The sequence below is a fragment of the Suncus etruscus genome, chromosome 4 (genome assembly GCF_024139225.1).
Source record: "Suncus etruscus isolate mSunEtr1 chromosome 4, mSunEtr1.pri.cur, whole genome shotgun sequence".
Lineage (NCBI taxonomy): Eukaryota > Metazoa > Chordata > Mammalia > Eulipotyphla > Soricidae > Suncus > Suncus etruscus.
In genome coordinates, this window is record NC_064851.1 from 5870296 (window position 1) to 5896957 (window position 26662).

The 26662-nt window shown below is 53.5% G+C and overlaps 1 protein-coding gene and 1 non-coding gene across 3 annotated transcripts; one reads left to right on the forward strand and one right to left on the reverse strand.

Annotated features, from left to right (window-relative positions):
- Positions 1-4696: 4696 nt before the first annotated feature.
- Positions 4697-4887, reverse strand: LOC126008136 (U2 spliceosomal RNA). Its single transcript, XR_007495522.1, has one exon. It is a non-coding gene; the product is annotated as a U2 spliceosomal RNA (small nuclear RNA).
- Positions 4888-9369: 4482 nt separating this feature from the next.
- Positions 9370-26263, forward strand: PICK1 (protein interacting with PRKCA 1). 2 transcript variants are annotated; one of them, XM_049771639.1, is made up of 13 exons: positions 9370-9439; positions 9651-9751; positions 10972-11083; positions 18508-18636; positions 19045-19111; positions 20685-20774; positions 22062-22115; positions 22366-22428; positions 22784-22917; positions 23410-23502; positions 24106-24156; positions 25097-25241; positions 25531-26263. In XM_049771639.1, exons 2-13 carry the CDS (start codon positions 9711-9713, stop codon positions 25794-25796), a joined length of 1245 nt encoding a protein of 414 aa, XP_049627596.1. In that variant the 5' UTR covers positions 9370-9439; positions 9651-9710; the 3' UTR covers positions 25797-26263. The 2 variants fall into 2 exon arrangements, with proteins under 2 accessions (XP_049627596.1, XP_049627597.1); XM_049771640.1 differs by having other exon boundaries at positions 9372-9386.
- The last annotated feature ends 399 nt before the right edge of the window (positions 26264-26662 follow it).

Below are 26662 nucleotides of genomic sequence, written 5' to 3' on the forward strand. Positions count from 1 at the left end.
TGTGCCTGCCAGGGGCGATTTTTGAGCATAGAGCCAGGAGTAACCCCTGAGCGCTGCCGGGTGTGACCAAAAAAAAAAAAAAAAAGAAAAAAAAGAAATGGAGATGGGGCCAGTGGCTGGAGGTTTGGGGCAGGATAGGATGTCACAGCATGTTCTCTGTGCAGTGGAAGGACCCTGCACAATCCAACGGCACCACAGGTTACACAGACCCACACAGGACCCGGAACTGCTGTACACATGTGTGAACACAAAAACACACACACAAAAAAACCACATACATGTGAGGGTGCATTTTTGCTACTTTATTTTTCAGTTTTCTGTAAGCCTAGGATGATAAGAGATGAAAAGCTAATAGCATGGCTAGGAGACCATTGAGTCAGGTCCCTTGAGACCCACTGGGCAGGTAGGAGAAAGGTCAGGGTGACCCTGGCCCTGAGCAGGTGGAGGAGGGGACATGCTGGTCCCTGGTGACATCAACACTCAGGAGTGTCCCATGAAGAAGTGGCCAGAGGTCCATGTTGCTGTCTCTGGATCCAACTCATTCCTGAGCATGACCCCCAACCTGGATGTGGGAGGTTGCCAAGGGCATACTAAAAGCAAAAGTGGGAGCCACCCCCAAAGCAGAAAGGATGCTGGCCATGGCAGTAGTGAGATGGTCAGCCTGTGGGGGCCACTCAGACCCACAGGCAGGATGGGGGAACAAATGGATGACACACACACCCAGAGCCAGAGCTGACACAGTTGGCCATGTGGGGGAATCCCGATTTTGCTCAGCATCCCACATCACCTTCCTCACTCGGGAGAGGCCAGTCCCGTGTTCCTTGTCTGAATCATGGCTTATCTCGGGGTGACCTGCATCCTCAGGGAGTTTAAGAGCCCTGAGCCAGGGAGGAAAAGAATGAAGGAGAGAAAGAGTGAGAGAGAGTCAAAGGCAGGGGAGCTGGGAGAAAGAGAGAGAGAGAGAGACAGAGACAGAGATAGACAGACAGACAGAGAGAGACAGAGAGAGAGACAGAGAGAGAGAAAAGACAGCCAAAGCGAGAGTACACGCCAAGCCTGGGGAACAATTGGGCAGTGTCCCTCACCCCCGTCACCCTCCCGGCCCCCACAGGCTTTCATCATGGATCTCACCCCAGGCCAAAGCAGGAGGGGGGAGGTCAGGGGTCAGCCCATTACATGCTGAGCAAAGCCAGGAATAGAAGCTGCGGGGGGGAGGGGCACTCAGCCTTGCATACCACCTCTGGCCAGAGGCAGCCAGCGGGGGGAGGTAGCAGAGAGGGGAAAGTGGGTGCCTGGCACCCCAAGGATGAGGGGGTCCTGGCTTGGCCAAGCCAGAATGGGCTATGCAAACCCCTCCTCTGTCTCCACCCCAGAATCCAGTTCTGGGGCATTCCACAGATCACTTCCTTTGCCCCTCCAATCCACTTCCTTCAGCCTCCCAGGATGTCCCCACTTTCACTGGGCCTCTTGAGGTGCCCCCATTTGCAGGCAAACCACAGTCCCTGCCCAACAGACCTACATGCTCCCTCCTCCAGGGTCTCCCTGGTTCTGAATTCTCCAACTCCCAGCTTCATTTACTCATTCATTCATGACCACTGAGCATTCCTCCTTGCCAGGCACTATGCCCAGTGGGTTCACATAGCTGTGACCCTCCCAAGGTGTGTTCTGCTCTTGGGGAGTTCCCTGTCTACTGAGGAGAAAGACAAGAAATAGGCCGATGAGCAAATTGTCCCCAACTTTGCCATTTGTGGGAGCCAGGGTGATGTGGTTCCTTCTTTGGGGTGCTCACAGAGGGCTCTTTAAGATGACAACAGGAATGTAACAGTCATAAAAAGGGGGGCTTTTGTGCAGAGTCCCTGGGAGAAGAATGCTCCAGGCACAGAGCAAGGCAGGAGTAGAAACCCACTATGGGAATATTCCAGAATGTTCCAGAAACAGCAAGAGGCCAGAGGCCCTGGGACAGGATGTGTGTGTGTGTGTGTGTGTGTGTGTGTGTGTGTGTGTGTGTGTGTGTGAGATTGGGGGGGGGACAGTCTCTAGGCTATCAGGTGGTCAGGTGGTAGAGTGGGTGAGGGTGGCAGAGTGAGGTGAGGGGGAAATAGCTCCAAGAATAGAGTGAGAATTGGCACAGCCTGGTTCTGAGCACTGAGTGAGGAGTAGGCCTGGAGGGCCACTAACAGACCAAGTCTAAACCCAACACCCTGCGATGTCCACATTTGACCCATGGAGACCCAGGCTGAGAGACTCAGGACCACACAATTGCAACTCACTGAAGCCCCCTATAGCCATGGTCTTTGCAACCCAAAAACCCACAGTCCTGCCCTTCTCCGGCTCCCTTCCACATGGGGCCTGCTGTATACCCTGAAGGAGGCGGCATTAGAATTCTGATCCATTGACCCTTCCTACCTACTTCCATTGACCTACCTACTGGGCCCCAGAGCACGGGGTCCGAGTGGACTTGGTCCAATCCATCTGGATGGGAACTCAACTTTAACGCTAAGGGGCTATAGACACCCCTAGTTCCAGAGTTTCCAAGTCCTCGTCTGGGTTGTGCTGGGAGTGACCAAGCCTGTCAGGGCTCTGTTAACCTCCCAGGTCTGATGGCAGCCTGACTCCTTCTCACTCTGGCCGTTCCTTCCAGAACAGCCAACCAGTTCATACCTGCCAGTTCACACCTGCCTGCCCACACCTGTGCCCCCAGTGCTCTCTAGTCCTGCTCAAAAGTGGTCTCCACCACCATGGAGAAGGAGCCCCACTCCCCTCACCCCTCCTCACACTCTGCCCCTTTCTCAGAATTCCAGTGCCTGCCAGTGGCTCCTTGAAGTCTCTTTGTCTCCTGCATTTCTTACTCTGTGATCTCCACCACAATGGCATGGGGGTGCTGCTTTCTTTCTGCCTTGCATCAATAGAGGCTCTGCACAGACCACGCAGTGAATGAAGAATGTGAGAACGAGTCATCCCAACCCATGGTGACGAGGTGATGAGCGGCAATTGCTTGGCCCAGACTCAGGGTCCTGGAAACATTAGCTGCTCCAGTTACTGTGTTAGATTTAAAAAATCTCTGTTTTGAATCTCTGCTGACTGTAAACCAAATTCTACCTCCACCCCCACCCCTGCTTGACCTTTCTGGGATCCTGTGATGCGGGCAGTGAGTCAGAGAGGAGTCAGGCTTTGTGGTGGGCCCCCGCAGCACTGAGGGGTGGGCATGCCAGGCACAGGAGGGCCCGCACATGACCAGAGCGCTGCAGCGCCCACGGGCAACTGCGGCCAGTCTTGGGAAAGTGGGGGACAAGGCATTTCTTGCCGTCGCCACTGGGTGGCAGCATGCCCCGGGCATCTGGACCGCAGCTGGTTCTGGATCGACTCAAGCGTGTTCCAAGCTGGACTAGGGAAGGGTGAGATTTACCTGGGGTCACGCTGGGTTTCAGCAGCGAGGCCGGCCAGTGAGGGGCATCATGGGACTACCAAGGATCACCAAGAGCCCTGTGTTCCGGGAAAGAACATGATGGCCTTGTCCCACCCTCTTACCTGCCTCCCCACCACCATGATGATCCCAGACCTTGCACCTACCTCATCATCTGTACCACCTGCGCCCTAGGTCATCCCACCCTTCCCTTCTCCCTGCCTGGGCTCCCCACCCCCACCCCCGGACCCAATTAGCCATCCATGGAAATGGTACTTCCTCCAAGAAGCCTTCCTGAGCCTCTGACCACAAAAAGACACCCCCCCCACACACACCGCTCCTCTTGCATTTGAGAGGCTCTGGGGCAGGAAATGGGGGGTGATCTAAGGGGGCAGACACCCCACTCTGACAGTGATTGTTCCCACATCAGAGCTCTGTAGACACAATCTTTACCCTTTCCTCTGACTAAGCTCCTGGGTGTGAGCCGGCCAGAGCCTGGAAATCACTTCCAGGGGCTGCTGGCTGTCCCTAATCACCCTAAGACTTCTAGGTGATCCCCAGCCCTGCCAGAGATGAGCGGCAGCATGTTTCTGAGGAACCCCAAGGAACTTGTGACCCATTTGCAACCCCCAGGAGGGATCATCCTGGTCTGCAAGGGTCACAGAGCTCAGATGGACCAGAGAGATAGCACAACAGATAAAGCATTTGCCTTGCATGAGGCTGATCAGGGTTCAATCCCCACATCCCCTATGATTCCCGAGCCTGCCGGGAATGATTCCTGAGTGCAGAGCCAGGAGAACACCTGAGAATTGCTGGATATGGCCAAAAACAAAACAAAACAAAACAAAAATAAAAAAGCTCAGAGGTGCAAAGGCCTCAGCCCAGACCCCAACAGCCAGCCAGTGGGGTTTGGGCCTGAGTGGAGGCCGTCCTGGTACAGAAAGCAGAAAGAGTCAGAGAGGGAAAATTAATGTCTGGGTTTGGAGGTGGCTGTTTGCCTAGAGCCAAGCCCCCAAACTCTGGGCCTCCACAACGCCCAGAACTCCAGCCCCAAGGAAGGAGTGTGGGGTATGACGATGGACCAAATCCTGGCCTGCGACCTCCTCTCTCTTCCCACCTGAGTGGACTTCTCCAGGGTCTGGGAAACATCTCTACTTCCAGAAAAGCTATGGCTTTGTGCTTACTCTGGGGGGTGGAGTTTGGTCCCTGACACTCCCTGTCTGTCTGTCCATTGTTTCCCTTGTCAAGATATGCTTGCTTGGACGGTGGAATCTTTTTTTTTAACCCCCTAAGAGGAGGTGCACTGTTCCTGGAGGTACTGCAATATTAGGTCAATGTGCGGAGTGGACAGAGCAAGCTCCTTTTCCTACTCCCAGCTCCAAAAATCCATTTAATATATTGTCCTCGGTTAGAGGACGCATCAGATATTAAACTGATAAGAACAGATACTGCACTTGATCTTAGCCAAAAGGCTGAGAAGCGATGGATGATGGAATCTTGAGTCTGAGGTACTCAACTTTATTTCCTCTCATATAAACCCAGATTCCAGCCTGGACTTCATTATCCACTACAATAAGTTCTGTGCTGTGTGGACAGATCCCAGATGACATCCTCAACCCATAGATGTGAAGAGAGTCCTGAAGTTGAGAGAGAATATGGGAAAGAGCACTGTGGAAAGAGCATGAGGACAAAGCATAGGGCTAAGCCTTAGTCTTGCATGTGGTTTGATTCAATCCTTAGCATATCATCACTCTTTGTACATTGCTGGGTGATCCCAAACATGGCCAGCGTAGCACTGGGGAACCCCCAATACCACAAGCCTGAACTGCCTGCCTAATTCACTGAGAATCACCAGGAGGAACGTATGGATACTCTAAGAATTATCTGGAAGGTTCCTCCCAAGACAAAGTGGGTTTTACTATTTTCACCTCTGACAGATCATCAAGCCTTTTTCCTTGTGTGATTCCTGCAGTGGGTTCCCAGCAAGGTAATATCCATGTGAAAGGGAACTCCAGGGCTAGGAGGGGTACAAAGGGCTGACCACAGGTTTTGCATGTGAGGAGCCCCAATTCTGTCCCTAAAAGGTTCTTGGAGCAGCGCCAGAGTGATACCCACCCACCCACACCTGCACCCCCCACATACACACAGCAAGAAGAAACTTAAAATTTCTTCACTATAAAGCAGAGTCCAATTTTCCCTTATTTTTTAATTTTTGGGAAACTTTAGGGCCACACTTGGCTGTGCTCAGGGATTACTCCTAGCTCCATGCATAGGTCTCATTCTTTGTGGGGCTCAGGAAATCATGAGTGGTGCCAGGAATTGAACAGTGTGCTAGGCAAGTACTTGAACACCTACAAACTCTCTCCCCTCTCTGCTTCTGTCTCAATGTCTGAGCACCTTGTGCTAAGTCTTCAGCTAACTCCTCCCTACAAGTCCATCAGCTGCAGAATGAGAGAGCCTGGGTGGAAGCCAGATAGAATGGCTTGTCTTTAAGGCTGCTTTTTCAAAATCAGGATTTTGGCCTGCAAAAAGGGCTAGGAGGAGCTAGTCTGGCTCGACCACTGACCGCCTGGAAGATGGCTTCCCCAATCCTCAGTTTCCTTGTTGTTGCATGGAGCAAGGGGTGTAGCCAGACTGACTCTCCTCTCCCAGAGCTATGAGAAACTTTATTTTGGGGTCACTCCCAATCATGTTCCAGGATCATGAAGTGCCACGGATCAAATGTGGAGCTCCCACGTGTGAAGCCTGTGCGTCAGTCCTTTAGGCCAGCTCTGCAATGAAAATTCCATGAAGGGGTCAGAGAGTTAGTACAGTGGAAAAGCTTTTGCCTTGCACACAGCCGGTCCAGGACAGATGGTGGTTCGAATCCCAGCATCACATGTGGTCTTCCATGTCTGCCAGGAGCAATTACTGAGTGCAGAGCCAGTAGTAACCCAAGTGCCACCAGATATGACTCAAAAACAAAAAAGGGCTGGTGCAATAGCTCAGTGGTAGGGCATTTGCCTTGCATGCGACTGACCCAGGGCCATCTTTGGTTTGATCCCCGGCGTCCCATATGGTTCTCCCAAGCCAAGAGCGATTTCTAAGCACATATCCAGTAGTAACCTCTGAGCATCACTGGGTGTGGTGAAAGAAAGGAAAGAAAAAAAGAAAGAAAAAGAGAGTGAGAGAAAGAGAGAGAGAGAGACAGAGACAGAGAGAGAGAGAGAGAGAGAGAGAGAGAGAGAGAGAGAGAGAGAGAGAGAGAGAGAGAGAGAGAGAGAGAAAGTTCTGTGAAATAGGGGGCCAGAGCTATGGTACAACAGGTAGGGTGGAGCCAAAGAGATAGCATGGAGGTAGTGCATTTGCCTTGCATACAGAAGGACAGTGGTTCAAATCCCGGCATCCCATATGGTCCCCCAAGCCTGCCAGGAGCAATTTCATTTTTTTTTTGTTTTTGGGCCACACCTGGTGGCGCTCAGGGGTTACTCCTGGCTGTCTGCTCAGAAATAGCTCCTGGCAGGCACGGGGAACCATATGGGACACCGGGATTCGAACCGACCACCTTTGGTCCTGGATCGGCTGCTTGCAAGGCAAACACTGCTGTGCTATCTCTCCGGGCCCAGTAGCAATTTCTTAGCACAGAGCCAGGAGTAACCGCTGAGTGCTGCCGGGAGTGACCCCAAAACAAAACAAAAACAAAACAATTAAACAAACAAAAACAACAGGTAGGGTGAAAAGAAAAAGAGGAAAAGAAAGAAAGAAAGAAAGAAAGAAAGAAAGAAAGAAAGAAAGAAAGAAAGAAAGAAAGAAAGAAAGAAAGAAAGAAAGAAAGAAAGAAAGAGAAGGTTCTGTGAAATAGGGGGCCAGAGCAATGGTACAATAGGTAGGGTGCTTGCCTTGAATGCAGCCAACCCAGATTTGATCCCTGGCATCCTATATAGTTCCCTCAATACTGCCAGGGAAGAAAAAAAGAGAAAAAAATTAGTAAAATGATGAGACACAGAAAAGGGCAGTCCTTTGAGAGATGTTGCTATGGTGTCCCTAGAACATTCCCTGAGGGGAAATGGGTAAAGCACCATCAGGACTCTGGGAGACAGGGAGGACCTCTTTCTCTTCCTCTGCCCTTTCCTCTAAGGCCCTGGGGCAGCTAAGGCAGAAAGCTGGACAGATCTGGGTTCAGACTGCCCAGATGAGAGGATCCCACAATGGGAGCCAGATTGAAGCTGTGGGAGCACTGCCTCCTCCAGGGAACCCCCTTTGCACTTGTGCAGTGGCAGTGGAAGTTGGCAGAGAAATGGGATTCGGAGTCCTCAGCCAGGAAGCAGACATGTCACATCCTGAGTCTCAGGTATGTAGGGGCGCCAGAGCAGCTGTTCCTTGGGACTAAGGGGGATGGTGGCTTGTGAGGATTCTCACCAGGTTCCATAAGAAGCATCTGCCTTGATGCCCTCAGTTCTCATCTGGGGAGGGCCAATCTAGGGTTCATAGCAGAACTTGGAAACACGGATGTGCAATGGTTAAAAAGGTTCTGGACCCTGGGATAGAAAGGTCAGGGTCAAGATCTAGATCTTATTTTAAGTGTGTGCGGGCCTGGACAAAAATTTCTGGCCTTTGGATTTGTATCTTGCAAAGCCAGCACCTCAGAGGATCCTTCTAAGGTGGACGTTACCCTTCTAGATGGCACTTAGGCCTGGGATTGGGGGGTGCTGCAATTGCGAAAGGAAGGTGCCATCCGAATGACTCAGGGATTGGATAACCTATTATGCCTGAAACCCAGAGTCAGTCTTATGCCAGAAAACTTCAGGAATAAGGACTCCTAGTATTTAGGCCAAGGTTTTTTTTCTTTCCATCTTCCCCATATTTTGCTGGGCCTACGCAAACAACAACAATTATCACTCTCACACCATTATTACTGTTTTTTTTTTGTTTTGTTTTTTTGGTTTTTTTTTTGGTTTTTGGGTCACACTCAGTGGTTACTCCTGGTTCTACGCTCAGAAATCACTCCTGGCAGGCTCGGGAAACCATATGGGATGCCGGGATTTGAACCACCATCCTTCTGCATGTGAGGCAAGCGCCTTACCTCCATGCTATCTCTTCGGCCCCATTACTGCATTTATTTTAGCTCATCCTTTTTTTTTTTTTTTTTTTTTTAAAGAGCTTACTAAACTTTCTGCTGGTGCTTTAATAAATTCATTGTGATTCAATAATTTCCTAAAATATACTTGCTACTGAACTTTCTCTTTCCTTTCTCTTCCATCCCTTTAGTTTTTCTTTCTTTTTTTTCTTTTTTCTTTTTTTTTTTTTTGGTTTTTGGGCCATACCCGGCGTTGCTCAGGGGTTACTCCTGGCTGTCTGCTCAGAAATAGCTCCTGGCAGGCACCGGGGACCATATGGGACATCGGGATTCGAACCAACCACCTTTGGTCCTGGATCGGCTGCTTGGAAGGCAAACGCCGCTGTGCTATCTCTCCGGGCCCTAGTTTTTCTTTCAATTGTCTATTTTTTTTTTATGCTTTTGGTCTTCCTAAAACAAATGTATTATGATCAGCTATGTCAATGATGCAATGCATGTTCTTTAAATAAATTGAAAAGGAAAAAGGAAAAGGAAGGTGCCACCCTCCAAAACTGGCCCTTAGCCTCCCCGCCCAAGGATGCTTCCGTTGCCACGGCAACCGGGCCGGCGTGGTGCTTGACGTCCCGCTGAGGATGCTGGGGAAGACACGTGACCTTCTCAGGATGGCGGCGCCCAGCGGACGAGGGGCAGGGCGAGCGCCGCAGTCCGGCGCAGATTTACCCTTTGTTTTGTCCTTCCTCACGCCAGCGACGAGTTTCCGTGAACCCTTCCATTCCCTTTCCCGGTCCTGAGAGCCCAGGAGGCCAGGCTTTCAGAAAAAAAGGCTTCTTTGCAGGAAGGTCAAAGACCCCCTTGCGGGGAGGCGGGACTTCCGCTCCGGGCCGGAAGTGACGCGACAGTCGCGGCCGGAGACAGGTGGAGCTGCAGGTGGGTTCAGGTGCCAGCCTGGCGCGGACCTGGCTGTGAGACTGACGCTTCCGGTGAGTGGCACCGGCTGACCCCCCCAGGGCCTGGAGACCCTGGGCCTTGCTCTGGCATCTGCGCCCGCCGCCTGGCCCGGAGGTGCTCCTTGTTTTCTAGTTCAAGGCCCTGCACCTGCCCAGCACCTGTCTAGCACCGTTCCTCGCCAGGATTCAGGCTGGGGTCTCGGAACTTGGGGTTCCTGAACTCTGCCCCCTCTCTCTCATTTAGTTACCCCTTCCCCTGCCCAGCTGGGTAGCCATCCCGCCGCCCATCTCGACTCCAGGGACCATGTTTGCAGACTTGGATTATGAAATCGAGGAGGATAAACTGTGAGTACTTGTTTTCCCCCAACACACACACACACACACACACACACACACACACACACACACACACACACACACACACCAAATTCCAGGAGTGGGGTGCAGGAGCTCTAAGTGCTGGGGATCCCTACACTTCCTATTCCCCTCACCCATTTTTCTCAGCTGGGCATGGGGTCGGGCACTGCCATAGGGACTGGGGCTCGGGAACAGAGCGACCTTCCAGGCCCCAAAGTGCATTAGTGGAGAGAGACCAGCCCTGCAGGCGAGGAGTGGATGGAGCAGTGTTTGTGATGGACCATCAGGGAAGGTTGCCCCAGGAGGTGGCAGATTTGGAAAGATGAATGGGAATGATCTGTAACCTCAGTGTAAATGATTAGTGGGGCATTGTTTTTGGGGGGCTATACCCGGTGGTGTTTAGGGGATACTCCTGGCTCTGTGTTCAGAAATTACAGGTTTTTGGGACCATATGATACGCTGGGAATGGCACTCAGGTCGGCTGTGTGAAAAGTAAACTTCCTTTTCGCTGTTCTATCACTCCATTCCTTCTGTTTTCTCTTGTTTGTTTGTTTTAAAATGCAGTTTGTTTTCCTACTGTTTTTATATTTTTCTACTAACTGTTTCTGCCTCAGAGCCTGACTGAAGTGCAGTGTTTCCTGTCTCCTTGCCTCTGAGTTAGGAATTTGGTATCAGCCAGCTATTAGAAAATATTTTGCATGGCAAGGGTGCACTTGAAAGGTTTGATCATGCACCTTGTGGTTCAAATGTGCATTGGCTCCGGAAATGGATTCTTGGGTGGAGGGCATCACAATAGCTTTCCCAGGCAAGGTGGCCATGAAGTGTTTCAGTTGCTGGCAAAGGTGGTAAGGGTATCAAACACCATCCTCTGGATGAGACCAGAGAAGAGGAAAGGGAGGCCCTTTTACATGGCAGACCTGCTGCCGGCACCTGCTAGCCACTGGCACTGCAAAACTTTGTGAAAGTGACACTCCTGCTTTGTCCCACTGTACAAATAAGGAGATTGGGGCACAGAGATGGGCCTTGTCCATGGCTGGTCCACATCTGTGTGGTGGGTGCTGAGCCCAACAAGCCTGTGTGACCCAGCCCCTGCAACCATCCTCTAGTCCAAGGGGGCGGCTGGCAGCACCTTGGGTACCTCCCTGGGCCCTCCCTGCCTGTTGCTCCATTCCTGGTTCCGGGAGATTCAGTGCGGTGTCTGTCCCCAGCGGCATCCCCACTGTTCCTGGGAAGGTGACCCTGCAGAAGGATGCTCAGAACCTGATCGGGATAAGCATTGGAGGCGGCGCCCAATACTGTCCCTGCCTCTACATTGTGCAGGTAAGGGAACTCAGGGAATCAGGGTTCAGAGTGCTAGGGCTCCCCACCCCTTTCCTAAGCCTGCGCTTTTTGCTATTGTTGTTGTTGTTGTTTGGTTTTGGGCTATACATGGCACTGCTCAGGAGTTACTCCTGGCACTTCACTCAGAAATCACTTCTGGTGGACTTAGGGAGTCCTATGGGATGCTGGGGATGGAACCTAGGTCAACCGTGTGCAAGGCAAACACCCTTCCCACTGTGCTTTTGCTCCAGCCCTGGATTGCCTCTGTTTTCTTTTCGCTGCTATCATCTGCAGGATTGCTGCTCTTGTCTGGGTGATGTCACTGCCCCAGAATCTCTGGGGCATAGAGGCCACAGACCAGGAAGCATTTTCCCCCCATCACAGTCACTCCAGCCTCCCTCAGGTTTAAGAGTCATGAATCACGACGGGGCTGAGCAGGGAAAGGACCAACCTGGCTCACCTGCTTCTAGTGACCACAGAGTTCACAGCATGGCACCTACACACCAGGGGCACACATACCATTGGCATTACCATCTGAAAGATACTGCTATAATTTCTCTTTGGTGTGATTGAAGAAACACTCGAATTGTTTCAGCACATGGTCGATCCTGAAGAATGTCCCGTGTGCAGTGGGGAATGTTTATTCTGCTTTGGGGGTTGCGGCTCTACCTGCCTGTTGATCCCAGCTCACCCATGCAGGTGATCTGCCCAGTGATCGGGACAAAGATTCACACTCTGGCATCATCACTGAGATTCTCTTCAGATCACTCATTTTCTTTTTCTTTTTCTTTTTTTTTTTTGGTTTTTGGGTCACACCCGGCCGCGCTCAGGGGTTACTCCTGGCTCTACGCTCAGAAATCACTCCTGGCAGGCTTGGAGGACCACATGGGATGCCGGGATTCGAACCACCGACCTTCTGCATGAAAGGCAAATGCCTTACCTCCATGCTATCTCTCCGGCCCCAGATCACTCATTTTCAAAACTTTGCTCTTGAGCATGGGATACTTCTGCATGGCTGAGAGTTAAGGCCTCCTAATCTGTTGGTGTCTTAGCGAGTATGGATTTTTGTTTTTGTTTTCTTATGTTTTGGGGCCACAGAATCACTCCTGGTGGTGCTCAGGGGACCAGTATTGGATACCAGGGAACAAACCTGGGTGGGCCGTGTGCAAGACAAAACACCCACCTACTGTGCTATCAGTCTGACCCCAGGAGAGTGGATTTACTTTTCCCCATGCATCTAGCTGCTCTGTGCCATTAGATTGAGTTAACATTTAGAGAAATAAGAAAGCTTTGGGGACTGAAGTGATAGCACAGTGGTAGGGTGTGTGCCCTTGCACATGTTCAACTGGGATCAACCCAGGTTTGATCCTTGGCATCCCATGTGGTCCCCCAAGCCAAGGAGTGATTTCTGAGTGCAGAGCCAGGAGTAACACCTGAGTGCCCACCAGGTGTGGCCCAACCCCTCCCACCCCCGGAAAAAAAAAACAAAGATATATGAAAGCTTTTGTTGGAGCCGGAGAGATAGCACAGTGGCAAGATGTTTGCCTTGCACACAGCCAACCCAGGACTGATGGTGGTTCAAATCCCAGCATCCCATATGGTCCCCGAGCCTGCCAGGAGCGATTTCTGAGCACAGAGCCAGGAGTAACCCCTTAGCGCTGCCACCAGGTGTGATCCAAAAACCAAACAAAAAAAAATTTTTTTTATCCACTCCTCAAATCTGAGTGATAGACTTGAAGGGTGGAGAAAGTTTTTTTTTATTTCTTTTGTTTTGTTTTGGGGCGATACCCAGCAATGCCCAGGGGCTACTCCTGGCTCTACACTCAGGAATCACTCCTGGCAGGCTCAGGGAACCATATGGGATGCCGGGGATAGAAACTGGGTCAGTCGTATTTTAATGTTTTTATTGAATCACTATGAGATAGACTTTAACAGGTGTTGATGGTCACGTTTCCTAGAATATTCCAACACTCATCCCTTCACCCATGTTCATTTCTCGTCACCAGTTTCCCCAAGTTCCCTCCTGTCCTGCTTCTATAGCAGATACTTTTCTCCTCTGTCTCTCTGTCTCTCTCTCTCTTCCTTTTAGTCATCATGGTTTGCAATACTGTGTCTGAAGTATCCTGCGAAGCACTTTATTTCCTTTCAGCACCCAGTTCTTGTCCAGAGTGATCATTTCCAACTTAGGGCAATTAATTATTGATGGGAGTTTCTTTTTATTCAGTACTTTGAATATACCATTTCATTCTCCGCCTGTTTATTTGAGAACTCAGCTGTGAACTTTAATATTGTTTCCCTTCTTTAGGTTTGTGTCTGTTGCTGCTTTGTTTTGGGGGTCTTGCTTGTTTTGTTTGGAGGTCACATTCAGTGGTGCTCAGGGGTTACTCCTAGTTCTATGCTCAGAGATCATGCCTGGCGGGGATCAAGGGACCATATGGTGTGCCGGGGATCAAATTGGGGTAACTGCCTGCAAAGCAAGCACCTTCCCCACTGTACTATCATTCCAGCCCTTCTGGCTTTTTTGGGGGGGGGGGTTGGGCCACATCTGGTGACGCTTAGGGGTTACTCCTGGCTATGCACTCAGAAATCACTCCTGGCTTGGGGAATCATACGAGACGCCAGGGATCGAACCCAGGTTCGTCTTGGGCAGCCGCGTGCAAGGTAATTGCCCTACTGCTGTACTATTGCTCTGGCCCCCTCTGGCTTATTTTATCTGGCATTCTTTGGGCCTCCTGGATCAGTTTCCAGGAGGGCAAATCTCCCTTTTCAGATTAGGGGTTCTCAGGTGGCATTTTTCCCACTAGATATTCTTCCACTTTTTTCCTTATCTCCTGTAATTTCTATGATGAAGTTATACCACTTTTTTTGTTTTGTTTTGTTTTTGTTTTTTCTGAGACCACACCCGTTTGATGCTCAGGAGTTACTCCTGGCTAAGTGCTCAGTAATTGCCCCTGGCTTGGGGGGACCATATGGGACGCCGGGGGATTGAACCGCAGGTCCTTCCTTGGCTAGTGCTTGCAAAGCAGACACCTTACCTCTAGCGCCATCTCACCGGCCCCGAAGTTATACCTCTTTTTTTTTTTTTTTTTTTGGTTTTTGGGCCACACCCAGTGATGCTCAGGGGTGACTCCTGGCTGTCTGCTCAGAAATAGCTCCTGGCAGGCACGGGGGACCATATGGGACACCGGGATTCGAACCAACCACCTTTGGTCCTGGATAGGCTACTTGCAAGGCAAACACCGCTGTGCTATCTCTCCGGGCCCGAAGTTATACCTCTTAATATTATTAAACACATCTTAACTTTTCTCCGTCAAAAAAAAAAATTATAGGGCCCGGATTGATAGCACAGCGGCGTTTGCCTTGCAAGCAGCCGATCCAGGACCAAAGGTGGTTGGTTCGAATCCCAGTGTCCCATATGGTCCCCTGTGCCTGCCAGGAGCTATTTCTGAGCAGACAGCCAGGAGTAACCCCTGAGCACCGCCAGGTGTGGCCCAAAAAACAAAACAAAACAAAAAAATTATAGGGCCAGAGCGACCATGCTCAGGTATTGTGTTTTGTTTTGTTTTGGGGCCACAGGGGTCACCCCTAGCTCTTCACTCAAGAATCTCCCAGATGGGATTCTGGGAATGGAACTTGAGTCAGCCTCGTATAAGGCCAGTGTCTTGCCCTCTGTGCTATTACTCCAGCCCCTGAAACCATTGGTTTAATTTTCCTTTTTCCTTTCTACTGCTGCTAAGTCCTGCTACGATATTATCTAGCCTTCGTTTCTGTTCAAATAAGTTCCTTCACCTTTTTTTTTGTTTTTGTTTTTGTTTTTGTTTTTGTTTTTGGGTCACACCAGGCAGTGCTCAGGGGTTATTCCTGGCTCCAGGCTCAGAAATTGCTCCTGGCAGGCACGGGGGACCATATGGGACGCCGGGATTCGAACCGATGACCTCCTGCATGAAAGGCAAACGCTTTACCTCCATGCTATCTCTCCGGCTCCGTTCCTTCACCTTTTTGTTGTTGTTGTTGTTGTTGTTCTGTTTGTTTTGGCTCAGCACTCTGGGATGAATTCTGATGAATATTAGGGGGCCATATGGGATGCTGGGGATCGAATCCAGGTTGGCTGTGTGTAAGGCCCCATGTGCTTTCACTTATTTTTCCTTAATTTAATTTTTTTTTTTTTTGAGCTTAATGACTTGCTATTCTCTTCTCTTCAGTCAGTGAGCATCTGGAGGATTCAATCATTCTTGGGCAGTGCAGAAAGTTCTGATGTTGCTCAGGATTCAACTAGGCTTCTGTCCCCATCCAGTGAGATGACCTAATTCCTTTTGCTTTCTTCTTGTTGTTTGTTTTGTTTTTATTTTTCTTGCTGCATTCTGGGAGCTAAGTGTGGAGCTCTGAGCTCCAGCTGACCTGAGCATTGACCCAAAGCCTGTGACTCCACCCATTTCCGATCCTTAAGAAAGAGGATTCCTTAAACGCTTGAGAGCTGGACGTGGGGCCTGTGAGTAAGCTGTGTGGCTGGTATAAGCTCTATTGTTTAGCTCATAATACTCATAAGGGGGGCTAGCGCAGTGATAGCACAGCCATGGGGCATTTGCCTTGCATGCTGCTGACTCAGGATGGATGATGCGGGTTTGATTCCCAGCATCCCATATGGTCCCCTGAGCCTGCCAGGAGCGATTTCTGAGCACTGCTGAGTGTGGCTTCAAAACAAATAAACAACAACAACAACAACAACAAAACCCCACAGAAAACCAATACTCATAAGGTATTAGCTCTTTTTTTTTTAAGCAAATAAAGCATTTCTTACTTCAAGTGTGTACTTTTTCTAACAATGGCTCTGAACACTAATGGGTCATAATGAAGTGTAGATATACCTTTTTGGTGCACTGAGAAAACCAAAGAGAGTATGACTGCTTGATTATACCTGGGGCAGAATCAGCCATATCTTGAGGGCTGCCTGTATTCTAGAATGGAGCTCATAACCCCTGTTTGGACATTTAAAAAGTGTGTATGTGATTATAGAACATGATCATGACGAATGACTTTTTTTTTTTTTTTTTTTTTGCATGTGATCTTTTAAGACCACAGTTGGCTATGTTTAGTAGAATTGTATGTGTGCTGAGGACAGAACCAGGGCTGGCCACATGCAAGGCAGCATCTTAACCCCTGTACTGTCTCTCTGACCCATATCACACTTGGCTATGTTCAGGACTTATTCCTGGCTCTGCAGTCAGAGATCACTTCTGGTGGGGAGCCAAGAATTGAACCTGGATTGGCTACATGAAAGACAAACACCCTACCTGCTGTACTATCTCTCTGTGGCTTACAGTTAATGACTTTTGGTTTGTTTGTTGTTTCGGGGCCACATCTAGCAGCATTCGGGTTATTCCTAGATCTGTGCTCAGAAATCACTCCTGGCAGGTTCAAGGGACCCTGTGGGATGCCGGGGATCCAAGGCAAATGCTCTCCCCGCTGTGCCCCTGGCCCCTTTTTTTAATTTGTTTTTGGGCCACACTTGGAAATGCTCAGGAGTTAGTACTCCTGGCTCTCCATCCAAGGGTCACTCCTGGTGGGGCTTTGGAGGGAACCACATGGGATGCTGTGGATGGAACCAAGGTCAGACATGTTTGAGGCAAAGGCCTTCCTTGCTGTGCTCTTATTTGGGCCATCGTTAATGGTTTTTACAGTGTACAAGGCAGTGACATCCAGTACTTTCACGACATAATGTTCTCACCCCACCTTGTCACTAGTATTTTTATTTTTATTTTTTTGGATTTTGGGTCACACCTGGTAGCGCTCAGGGGTCACTCCTGGCTCTACGCTCAGAAATGGCTCCTTGCAGGCTTGGGAGACCATCTGGGATGCTGGGATTCGAACACCGTCCTTCTGCATGCAAGGCAAATGCCCTACTTCCATGCTAGCTCTTTAGCACCTCGTCTCTAGTTTTGCAATTTCTCCATCATCCCAATGACCTCCTATGTCCTCTCAATGGCTGGTTCTCACACTCTTTTTTTTTTTTTTGGTTTTTGGGCCACACCCAGCGGTGCTCAGGGGTTACTCCTGGCTGTCTGCTCAGAAATAGCTCCTGGCAGGCACGGGGGACCATATGGGACACCGGGATTCGGGATTTGAACCAACCACCTTTGGTCCTGGATCGGCTGCTTGCAAGGCAAACACCGCTGTACTATCTCTCCGGGCCCGGTTCTCACACTCTTCCTCCATCATCCGCCTGTCCTGGTGTGCCTGCTCTGAGCAGTCGCACGGCAGGGCCAATGTGCCATGTTCTGTGCCATTGGCTTCTCTCGCTTGGCATCATGTCTTTGAAGCTCACCCAAGTCCAAGTCTGGCCAGCGCTTCTGTCTTTTACCCGGGCAGCATCTGTGTCTCCAGAGATGGAACCTCTCTTCCCTCAGAAGGGATGACAGGGCTGTGAGGGTGGGGAGAGGGCCAGGAGTTGTCTTTCCCCCACTTTCTTTTTGCCACTTGATTCCTGACCAGGGGTCACAACCCACCTGTGGTACTGGTGGGGGTCACACTGGAGTGCAGGGATTCCTCCCCCCTCCAGATATCTACACACACTGATCTACACACACTGACTGATCGTGTGTGTGTTTGGGAACTGGAGCTGGAACCCAGGACCTCACATGCCAGTCAGGGGTGCTCTAGTCAAGTCCCTCACACTGTGGAAAGTCCTCCGACTTTCCACACCAAGTTGAGCCAGTTCCTGATCTTCTAGGAAAGGGTCAGCCGCCTTGAACCTTTGCCCCACTGTGAAATGCCCAGAAGCCCAAACAAAGGCCTCTCTGGGAATCGGGGTCTAGAAGCTCATCCCGTTCTGGTGCTGTTCTAGAAAGTTCTCTCTGCCTCCTCACAGATGGGGCCCCTGTCCTGAGGGATTTTCTGGGTGTCACATCTGCATGTCACCACATGCCTTATAGCGTTGGCCCCAGCAGACTCCTCACTTCAGGGAGCACCCCTCTGCTGAAGGGGTTGCCTTGGGGACAAGGGCTTTTAGCAGGAAAGCCTTTGCCCTTCTGGGGTACAGGAACCCACAGGAGGTGTGCAGACCAGCTCCAAGGTGCATTGCGGGAAAGATTCCAGACGTGATGTTGGGGCCCCGAGATGGTAGAACACATGCCTGCCAGGTGCGAGGCCCTGAGTTTGACTCCCAGCACTGCATGGCCCTAGCACTGCCAGGTAGAGCCCTGGTGACTTCTTAGATACCAGCAGCCTGGGCACTGCTGGCCTTTGCGGTGGCGCCATGTGTGACCCAGGAAAAGGAGGAGGGGTCCTCACCACTGAACTTCCCCTAAAGCCCCAGGGCTGGAGGGGGCCTTCCACTCTGTTTCCAAGAGGTCAGGCTGCAGCAGGGGTTGGTGGGGGGGTCCCTGCTGTGGCAGAAACACCCTCTCCCTGCTTCTCCCTGTGCCCAGGTATTCGACAACACCCCAGCTGCCCTGGATGGCACCATGGCGGCAGGGGACGAGATCACGGGCGTCAATGGCAAATCCATCAAGGGGAAGACCAAGGTGGAGGTGGCCAAGATGATCCAGGAGGTGAAGGTGAGGGCGGCAGGACGCCTGGCTGCCTACCTGTGTCCTTTGCTCACCCCACTCTTGATGCTGCCTTCAGAGGGACCCTTTCTTCCTTCCTGACCCCCTGCCAGGGCACCCAGGAGACCCATGGTGCCCACTCAGGGGTCCTAGGATTGTACAAAGCACCTTCTGTGCTTAAACCTTGGAATGCTGGTTTGGGGATGGCATGGGGGGGGTGCTTATCTGGCTGGAGCATCTGGCTGATCATCCTCCCCACTGAACTTGGAGATGGGGGCCACTGGGTGTATGTGTGTGGAGAGATGGGGGAAAGGCTCTCAGCTCCCTCAGCTTCCCCTGCCTAAAACCTAGGCCCCACAGTATCCTCCACCCCCAGTGGGATGTAGAACACTCTCTCAGCACCCCGTTTCCTTGCAGGGGGAGGTCACCATTCACTACAACAAGCTGCAGGCAGACCCCAAGCAGGGCATGTCCCTGGACATTGGTAAGCGGTCAGTGGCGGTACCCCCATATCCAACCCACGTCTTCCCCACTCCTGAGCCTCACCCCAGCCTCCTCCTGGGAATCTGGCAGTATGAGGTGATACCTTTTATGAGGGGCCCCCTATGACTCCAGGCACAGGCACTCTTGCTGCAAAAGGAGAGAGCATATTGCAGGGCTTGCAGGCCACGCCCACCCAGACCAAGGCCACGCCCAGTATCCATCCCACCCTATCAGGCCCCACCCCAGCCACTCATGCCACGCTCCTACCAGACCCCACCCTATCAGACCTCACATGCCCTTATCGGGCCCCGCCCCTAGACACTGATACCACGCCCCTACTAGCCCTTGCCCTATCAGATCACACATGCCCCATCAGGTCTTGCCCTATCAGAGCCTGCCTCACATCAAGCCCTGCCTCCAGGCACTACACGACCCTATCAGGCCCCGCCCCTAGCCACACTTGATGCCATACCCCTGCCAGACTCTGTCCTAGCTTGCTCCCTGTTGGGCACCAGGTCCACCTGGCCCTCACGCTGGGTAGGGGGTCCCCAACACCCCTTATTTATCAGCATCCCAAGAGCTTGGTCTGTAGAAACTTCTCACAGTGGTCCCAAACTTTTTAAACAAGGGGCCAGTTCAGGAGCCGGAGAGATGGCATGGAGGTAGGGCATTTGCCTTGCAGGCAGAAGGACGGTGGTTCCAATCCCGGCAACCCATATGGTCCCCCGAGCCTTGCCAGGAGCGATTTCTGAGCATAGAGCCAGGAGTAACCCCGGAGCGCTGCTGGGTGTGACCCCAAAACAAAACAAAAAACAAGGGGCCAGTTCACTGCCCCTCAGATCGTTGGAGGGGGGCCAGAGCGATAGCACAGCGGTAAGGTGTTTACCTTGTACACAGCCAACACAGGACATGGTTCGAATCCCAGCATCCCATATGGTCCCATGGTCCCCTGTGCCTGCAGGGGCAATTTCTGAGCACAGAGCCTGCAGTAACCCCTGAGCACCTCTGTGTGTGATCCAAAACCCCAAAATAAACAATCAGACCGTCAGAGGACTGAACTATAGTAAAAACAAAAACTATGAACAAATACCTATGCACACTGCATATACCTAATTTTGAAATGAAGAAACAGAACGGGAACAAATACAATATTGTAGCTCTCTGCCGTTGTTTGAGGAGCACTGCAAGTGTAGAGCCTCCTCACCCACCGACCAAGGCCCAGGTAGCGAGGAAGGATGTCGAGGCCGGAGGTTGCTGCCCAGAGCTGCTCCCTCTGGTCCTTTGGTCTCACCCTGGCCCCGCTGAGCCTCAGATATGGGCACACTGGGGCATCACTGATGCTCAGTGGCATCCACTAGTCAACTCTCATGTCCTGTCCTTGGCCAAGCACTTTTCAGTCACCACAATAGACCTGGGACAGGGTCCCATTCCCCCTTTTACTCCAACCCTGGTGGTCTCCCCCAGTGCATCATGATGAGCCTGGGGGGCATGCAGTGGGTGGGGCACAGGCATGTCTTGAGAGTCCAGCCAGCAACCAGTCCTCCCCTGAGCCCCTGTCTGTGCCTGTACCCTAGTGTTGAAGAAGGTAAAGCATCGGCTGGTGGAGAATATGAGCTCGGGGACGGCTGATGCCCTGGGCCTGAGCCGGGCCATCCTGTGCAACGGTGAGACCCCCTCTTCCCCATACCCTGACCCTACCCACTCGGAGCTGGAGACTACACCCCTGCGCCCCTGCCTACGACCCCCAATTCCATCCCTGGCTCCCTTGCCACCCTGCCATACCTTACCATACCCGCCTCTACCCAGCAGGTGGTGCTGCCGCTCTCGGGTCTGTGCAGGGAATTGGGGTCCACACGCGCTGGGCACCCACGTGGGCACCTGGGCGTGCTCCCCAGGCGTCCAGCTCGGCCCAGTCCTCACGTTTCCACCAGCATGTATAAATAGCGGCAGCGCTGCCTAGGGGGGGGGGAGGCGGATATAAATACCTCTCGGAATTGTGGGCTCAGCGGGGGCCCCAGGGCTTTATTGGCTGGGCTGCGGGGGCGGGTCTGAGCACTGCCAAATGGAGTACCGAAGTGGCGCCGCTATTTTGGGCCGCTTGCTGGCTGTAAATCCCCGTTACTGTAGTTACCGCGCAGTGAGATGAAATTAGAACTGGTGGTTGTTTTTTCCTCCCCGAACCGTGCAATTTCCCCAGCCCGAAATAGGGTTTCTAAACTGGAACCGCTCGCCGTGTGCCATGACCCACCTAAAAACAACAGCCCGGCTCCTACGTGGCTCCTTCTCTGCCAGCTCCGCCCAGGCAGCAAACGGGCACTGGGCACCAGAGTGGGAGGCCAGTCAGTACCAAGGGGCTCCCTCCTTTCCCCAGTGCCTCCTCTGCCCACACACCCGGCTAGGATGGCTATTGGCCCCCTGCACCCAGTGGGGTAGGCAGAAATTGTCTCAGCAGTCCTGCACCCCTATTCTCCCTCTCTGTGCCCCTGGCCACCCCATCCCTCAGGAAGGCCAATGGGGGCTGCTGCCAGCAAGGAGGCCCCTGCCCGCCACCCCTTGTTTTGACACCTCTTGGAACTGGAGGGACCCCCCAGGTGGACCCCTTCCTCTGTGCCTGGTCCTTCAGCTGTGTCCTGGGCTCCCCAACTGCCCCTGCGCATCTGCGGTGGTTTCTGGCTTCTCTGGCTCTGCTGCTCCCATGGAAACTTTGAAAATCTGCCTCGAGTGCTCTGTGTCCTGGGCTGCCTTTCCTGCCTATTGGAAAGACACCCCACTTAATGTCTCAGTCTCCACCCCCACTGGTGCCCATGTCCTGTGCCCACCTGCCACGATGGCACTGCCTCCCCCTCCTCAGCGTCCACACTAAAGCTGCAGGCTTGGTGCTTCTCTGGCCTCTCCCTTCCTGCCTGGTTCCCCAAGGCCACTGAGACCTGCCTACCACCTTCTCCCCACAGATGGGCTGGTCAAGAGACTGGAGGAGCTGGAGCGCACAGCTGAGCTGTACAAAGGTGGGCAGGGTTGGCACTGGTCAGCTGGAGGGGCAGAGAGAGTGCATGACTTGGGGACCACACCCAGAGGCTTCCACAAACCAGGAGTGACAGGGCCTTTAGATGAAAACATCACAGCAGCGCCTGACCTGCCTTGGGCCCTGACTGAGGCCCTGTCTGCACTCGAGAGGGCTGGGGTGGCAGGAGACCCAGGAACAGAGCGGAGAGGGTCAGAGGTTACCATGTGGCCCCTGGGGCCTCTTTCCTGCAGGGATGACGGAGCATACCAAGAGTCTCCTCCGGGCCTTCTACGAGCTGTCGCAGACTCACCGGGGTAAGGGCACCCCAACCGCCGTTTGACTCCATGCTAAGCCCAGCCACTCTAGGCTCCTTGGCCTGCACCCCAGTTCTCTGGGTGTGTAAACCAGCTCACCACCCTAGGGATATGGCCAAGGTCTTCCAGGGGTGTGGTCAAGTTCTCCCAGTGGTATGGCTTAGAGCTCCTGGGGTCCAGATCAGCTTCCCCCCAGGGGTGAGGCCCAGCACCCTAGTATATTGACCTCCCTCGCTGGGACACACCTCCGTAACTCCCCATAGCCTGGGCCTTCCACCTGCCATCCTTCCCCGCCCAGTCCTGCTTTCATAATAGGACTTAGACCAAGCAGCCTTGGGGTGACCCTGCCTTGCAGCCTTTGGGGACGTGTTCTCTGTGATCGGGGTGCGGGAGCCCCAGCCAGCCGCCAGTGAGGCTTTCGTGAAGTTTGCTGATGCGCACCGCAGCATTGAGAAGTTCGGGATCCGGCTGCTGAAGACCATCAAGCCGGTAGGGAGCCTGTGAAGCTTCCAGGGGGGGCGGGGAGTGCCAGGGCGGCCATACTGATTCAGGCCGGGTCCTCCTTGCTGTTCTGGCTGCGACCTCAGACCTCAACCTTTCGGCCTTATGGGCCTAGTTCCCTAGCTAAGGACACTGGTCCCTGCTGGACACATGCAGAAATAGCCAAGGTCGGGCCCGAGAGATAGCACAGCGGCGTTTGCCTTGCAAGCAGCCGATCCAGGACCAAAGGTGGTTGGTTCGAATCCCGGTGTCCCATATGGTCCCCATATGTGCCTGCCAGGAGCTATTTCTGAGCAGACAGCCAGGAGTAACCCCTGAGCACCGCTGGGTGTGGCCCAAAAACTGAAAAAAAAAAAAAAAAAGAAATAGCCAAGGTCATGTCCCGTGGAAGAAGGATGCCTCGGTGCCTCTATCACCCGGCCAGCCTGTCCCTCTGCCCCCAGAGCTGGGGGCTCAATGCGCACCCTCACGCCCCTCCAGATGCTGACTGACCTGAACACCTACCTCCACAAGGCCATCCCGGACACGCGCCTCACCATCAAGAAGTACCTGGATGTGAAGTTCGAGTATCTGGTGCGTGCCTGGGCAGGAGCGGGCACTGCTGGCCATGGATTATGGGACCTGATGGCCCCCCAACTGTGTCATGTCTGAGGAGGGGGAACCCCGTCCCAGGAGCCAGACCCCTGAGTGGGGCCTCAGAACCCTGCCAAGACTAGTTGGCCTTTAGCCAGCCGCTGGTCCCGTCACTGGGGGCTATTGAGAAGTCCTAGTTCGGTTCGGAGGCCACATGTGCCAGCGTCCAGGGGACCCTTCGGTGCTGGAGGTGATGCCCAGGACTCCCCAGTATTCTGAGCCTTTCCTGAGAGGTTTCAAGAGCTAAGTGTGTGGTCTGAGGAGTTGAGAAAGGCTCTGGTCGGTTACCTAAGGGGCCTTTCTGATCCGAATCCTGGCTGGGGAGCACCCCTTGCCCCCCAGTATTTCTGGGATCCTGAGTGTGGTTGCAGCTGCCCTGCCCATGCCACAAGGCTCATTCCCTGTCAGGCCCTGCCTGGACCCCCCTCCCAGGTGCTCTGCTTCTCCCTCGGGTCAGCTGAGGCTCAGCTGGGGCCCTTAGGGCTAACATCGGAGTAACATCCTGGTATCGCAGCCACACTGATTGTCCCCCCTGTCCCCCAGTCATACTGCCTGAAGGTGAAGGAGATGGATGATGAGGAGTACAGCTGCATTGTGAGTGGATGCCCCCCCAGACCCCAGGGTAGCCCAAGTTGGTCAGGGAAGAGAAGGGGGCTGGGCAATTGGATTTTTTCTTTTCCTTTTTTTCTTCCTGTTTTTTTTGGGCCACATTCAGTAGTGCTCAGCACTCAGGAATCACTCCTGGGGGCTCAAGAGACCACATGGGATGCTGGGGATCAAACCCACGTGCAAGTCCAAGGCCATCCTCCAATCTTATGGCTTTGGGACTGCACCTGGCAGTGCTCAGGAGTCACTCCTGAGGTGCTTTCGGGACCCCAGGCGCTGAGATGGAGCCCTAGCCTTCTTTAGGGAGCAGAGCAGCCCCTAGAGCTCCCTTCAGCCTGCTTGCTGCCTTGTAAACATCTAAAATTTGATTTTTGGGGCCAGAGCTCTAGCGAAGCAGGTAGGGCGTTTGCCTTGCACGCGCTAACCTAGGACGGACCACGGTTCAATCCCCCAGTGTCCCATATGGTCCCTCAAAGCCAGGGGCGATTTCTGAGCGCATAGCCAGGAGGAACCCCTGAGCGTCGCAGGGTGTGTGGCCCAAAAACAAAAGATATTTTGATTTTCATTTTTTTTAAGGGTAGGGCTTCTAAGAAGCTCTGGGGTCGTGGGCCGCTCTGGGCAGTGCCCGGCCTAGCAGTGTTGGGGATCAAACTCGGGCCTGCCTCGGCCATGCCAGGCATGGGGATCGGCCTTTGGAGCCCAACCCCTCAACTCAAGGCTTCCTCTGAACTGCCCCAATCTCTGCGTCCTGGCTGTGTGGCCGTGGCTGAGGACTGGTTCCCGCCAGGTCATCTCCACCCCGCCACCAGGAACCACAGCCTGCAGCTTTGGGGAAGCAGGACAGGGGTGGTGAGGTGGCGGCTGGGCTCAGGAAACTCATTGCCACCACCACCACCACCGCCCTGGGCCCTGATGCCTCTCCCTGCAGGCCCTGGGGGAGCCCCCGTACCGCGTAAGCACTGGCAACTACGAGTACCGCCTGATCCTGCGCTGCCGCCAGGAGGCCCGCTCCCGCTTCTCGCAGATGCGCAAGGATGTGCTGGAGAAGATGGAGCTGTTGGACCAGAAGCACGGTGAGGGGCGAGGGATGAGGGGCAGGTGTGGCCGGGTGAGGGGCTGGTCGAATCGAGGGTGGGGCAGGGCGTGGGTTCCAAGGGTGAGATGTGTCCAGTCCCCCACTCAGAGCCAACACTGACTCTCGCCCTCCTTGGGGACCCCAAGCTGGGCATCCTGGTGCTGCAGATTCTAGGATCCTCTTGCCCCGGACTGCCACCATCAGCCACCCACCCCAAGGCAGGGGTGTCCCGAGGGCTGCAGGGGAAGCTCCTGGCCCCACCCAGCAGTGTTCCCTTCACTCCCCAGTCCAGGACATCGTGTTCCAGCTGCAGCGCTTCGTGTCCACCATGTCCAAGTACTACAACGACTGCTACGCGGTGCTGCGCGACGCCGACGTCTTCCCCATCGAGGTGGACCTGGCCCACACCACGCTGGCCTATGGGCCCGGCCACGAGGAGTACACTGACGGTGAGGATGAGGAAGAGGAGGACACGGCCTCCAGGGAGCCCGCCAAGAGTGTGCGTGGGGCTCCCAGGCCTCTGGACAAGACTGGGAGCTGGTGTGATTCCTGAGTGCCCCCGTGGGGTACGCATCTGGGGGGGGTAGGGTGAGTGGGGGACCACCGCCTGGGAGCGGGGCCATGGAGCGCATAAAGGCCTACTGGCTTGGGGCGCCTGCCTTCCGCTCCTCTGTCCTAGCACTCGAACCCGGGCTTCTGCTGGGACCAGACGCTGGAGCCGCAGCCTGGGGCCCGGACATGGGCACTGTAACCCCAACCCCCGCTACCTAGTGCCCCTTTACCAGCCGAGCATCCATTGGTGAGCCCTTCCTAGACAGAGACAGGGCAGAGTGAGGGATGCAGGTGGTGATAGGAAGCCAGGGCCTTTTATTTCTTGGGGTCCCCTAGCCTACACCTGCAGGAAGTTGGGGGGCCACCTCATGCCCAGCCCAGCCTTCTGGCACCTTGGCGGCCTTTATTTATTTATTGGCCCCGCCCAGGTCGGCGGGGGCCGTGTGAATAAACTGATCAGTCTGCGTCTCTGGTCTTGTCTCTCTCTACCCCCTCCAGGGTTAGAAGAAGGACCCCACACCTATCAGGCCCTGAATGTGGGGTTCTGGGGGGTGGTTGGGTGCAGAACTCAGTCCAGGCTTAGCCCTGCCTCCTGCCAACTCTTGTGAGAACTTCCAGCAGGTCTAGAAACCTGGGACAGGCAGAACCAACCCAGAGCCCACGCCCAAGGGGAGATCACACCCCTATCTGTCTGGTGCCATGATAGGTACAGGGTCTGCTCTGGCCCAGACATGGTCCTGCAGCTCTGGGTCCAGCCCTCAACTTCTGCCCGAGCTCATTGTGCTGGTCCCAGACTTGGAGCTGTGACCCCTGGGCATCGGGCTGGCAGAAGAAAGCCCTGGGTCCCTAGTGCCAGGTGGCCATTCC

Bases quoted from the DNA above. Each gene is read 5' to 3' on its own strand.
- PICK1 (XM_049771639.1), top strand. From the start codon at position 9,711: ATGTTTGCAGACTTGGATTATGAAATCGAGGAGGATAAACT. The intron at 18,637-19,044 runs GTGAGGGCGGCA...GTTTCCTTGCAG, and splicing joins AGATGATCCAGGAGGTGAAG to GGGGAGGTCACCATTCACTA. The intron at 22,918-23,409 runs GTAGGGAGCCTG...ACGCCCCTCCAG, and splicing joins TGCTGAAGACCATCAAGCCG to ATGCTGACTGACCTGAACAC.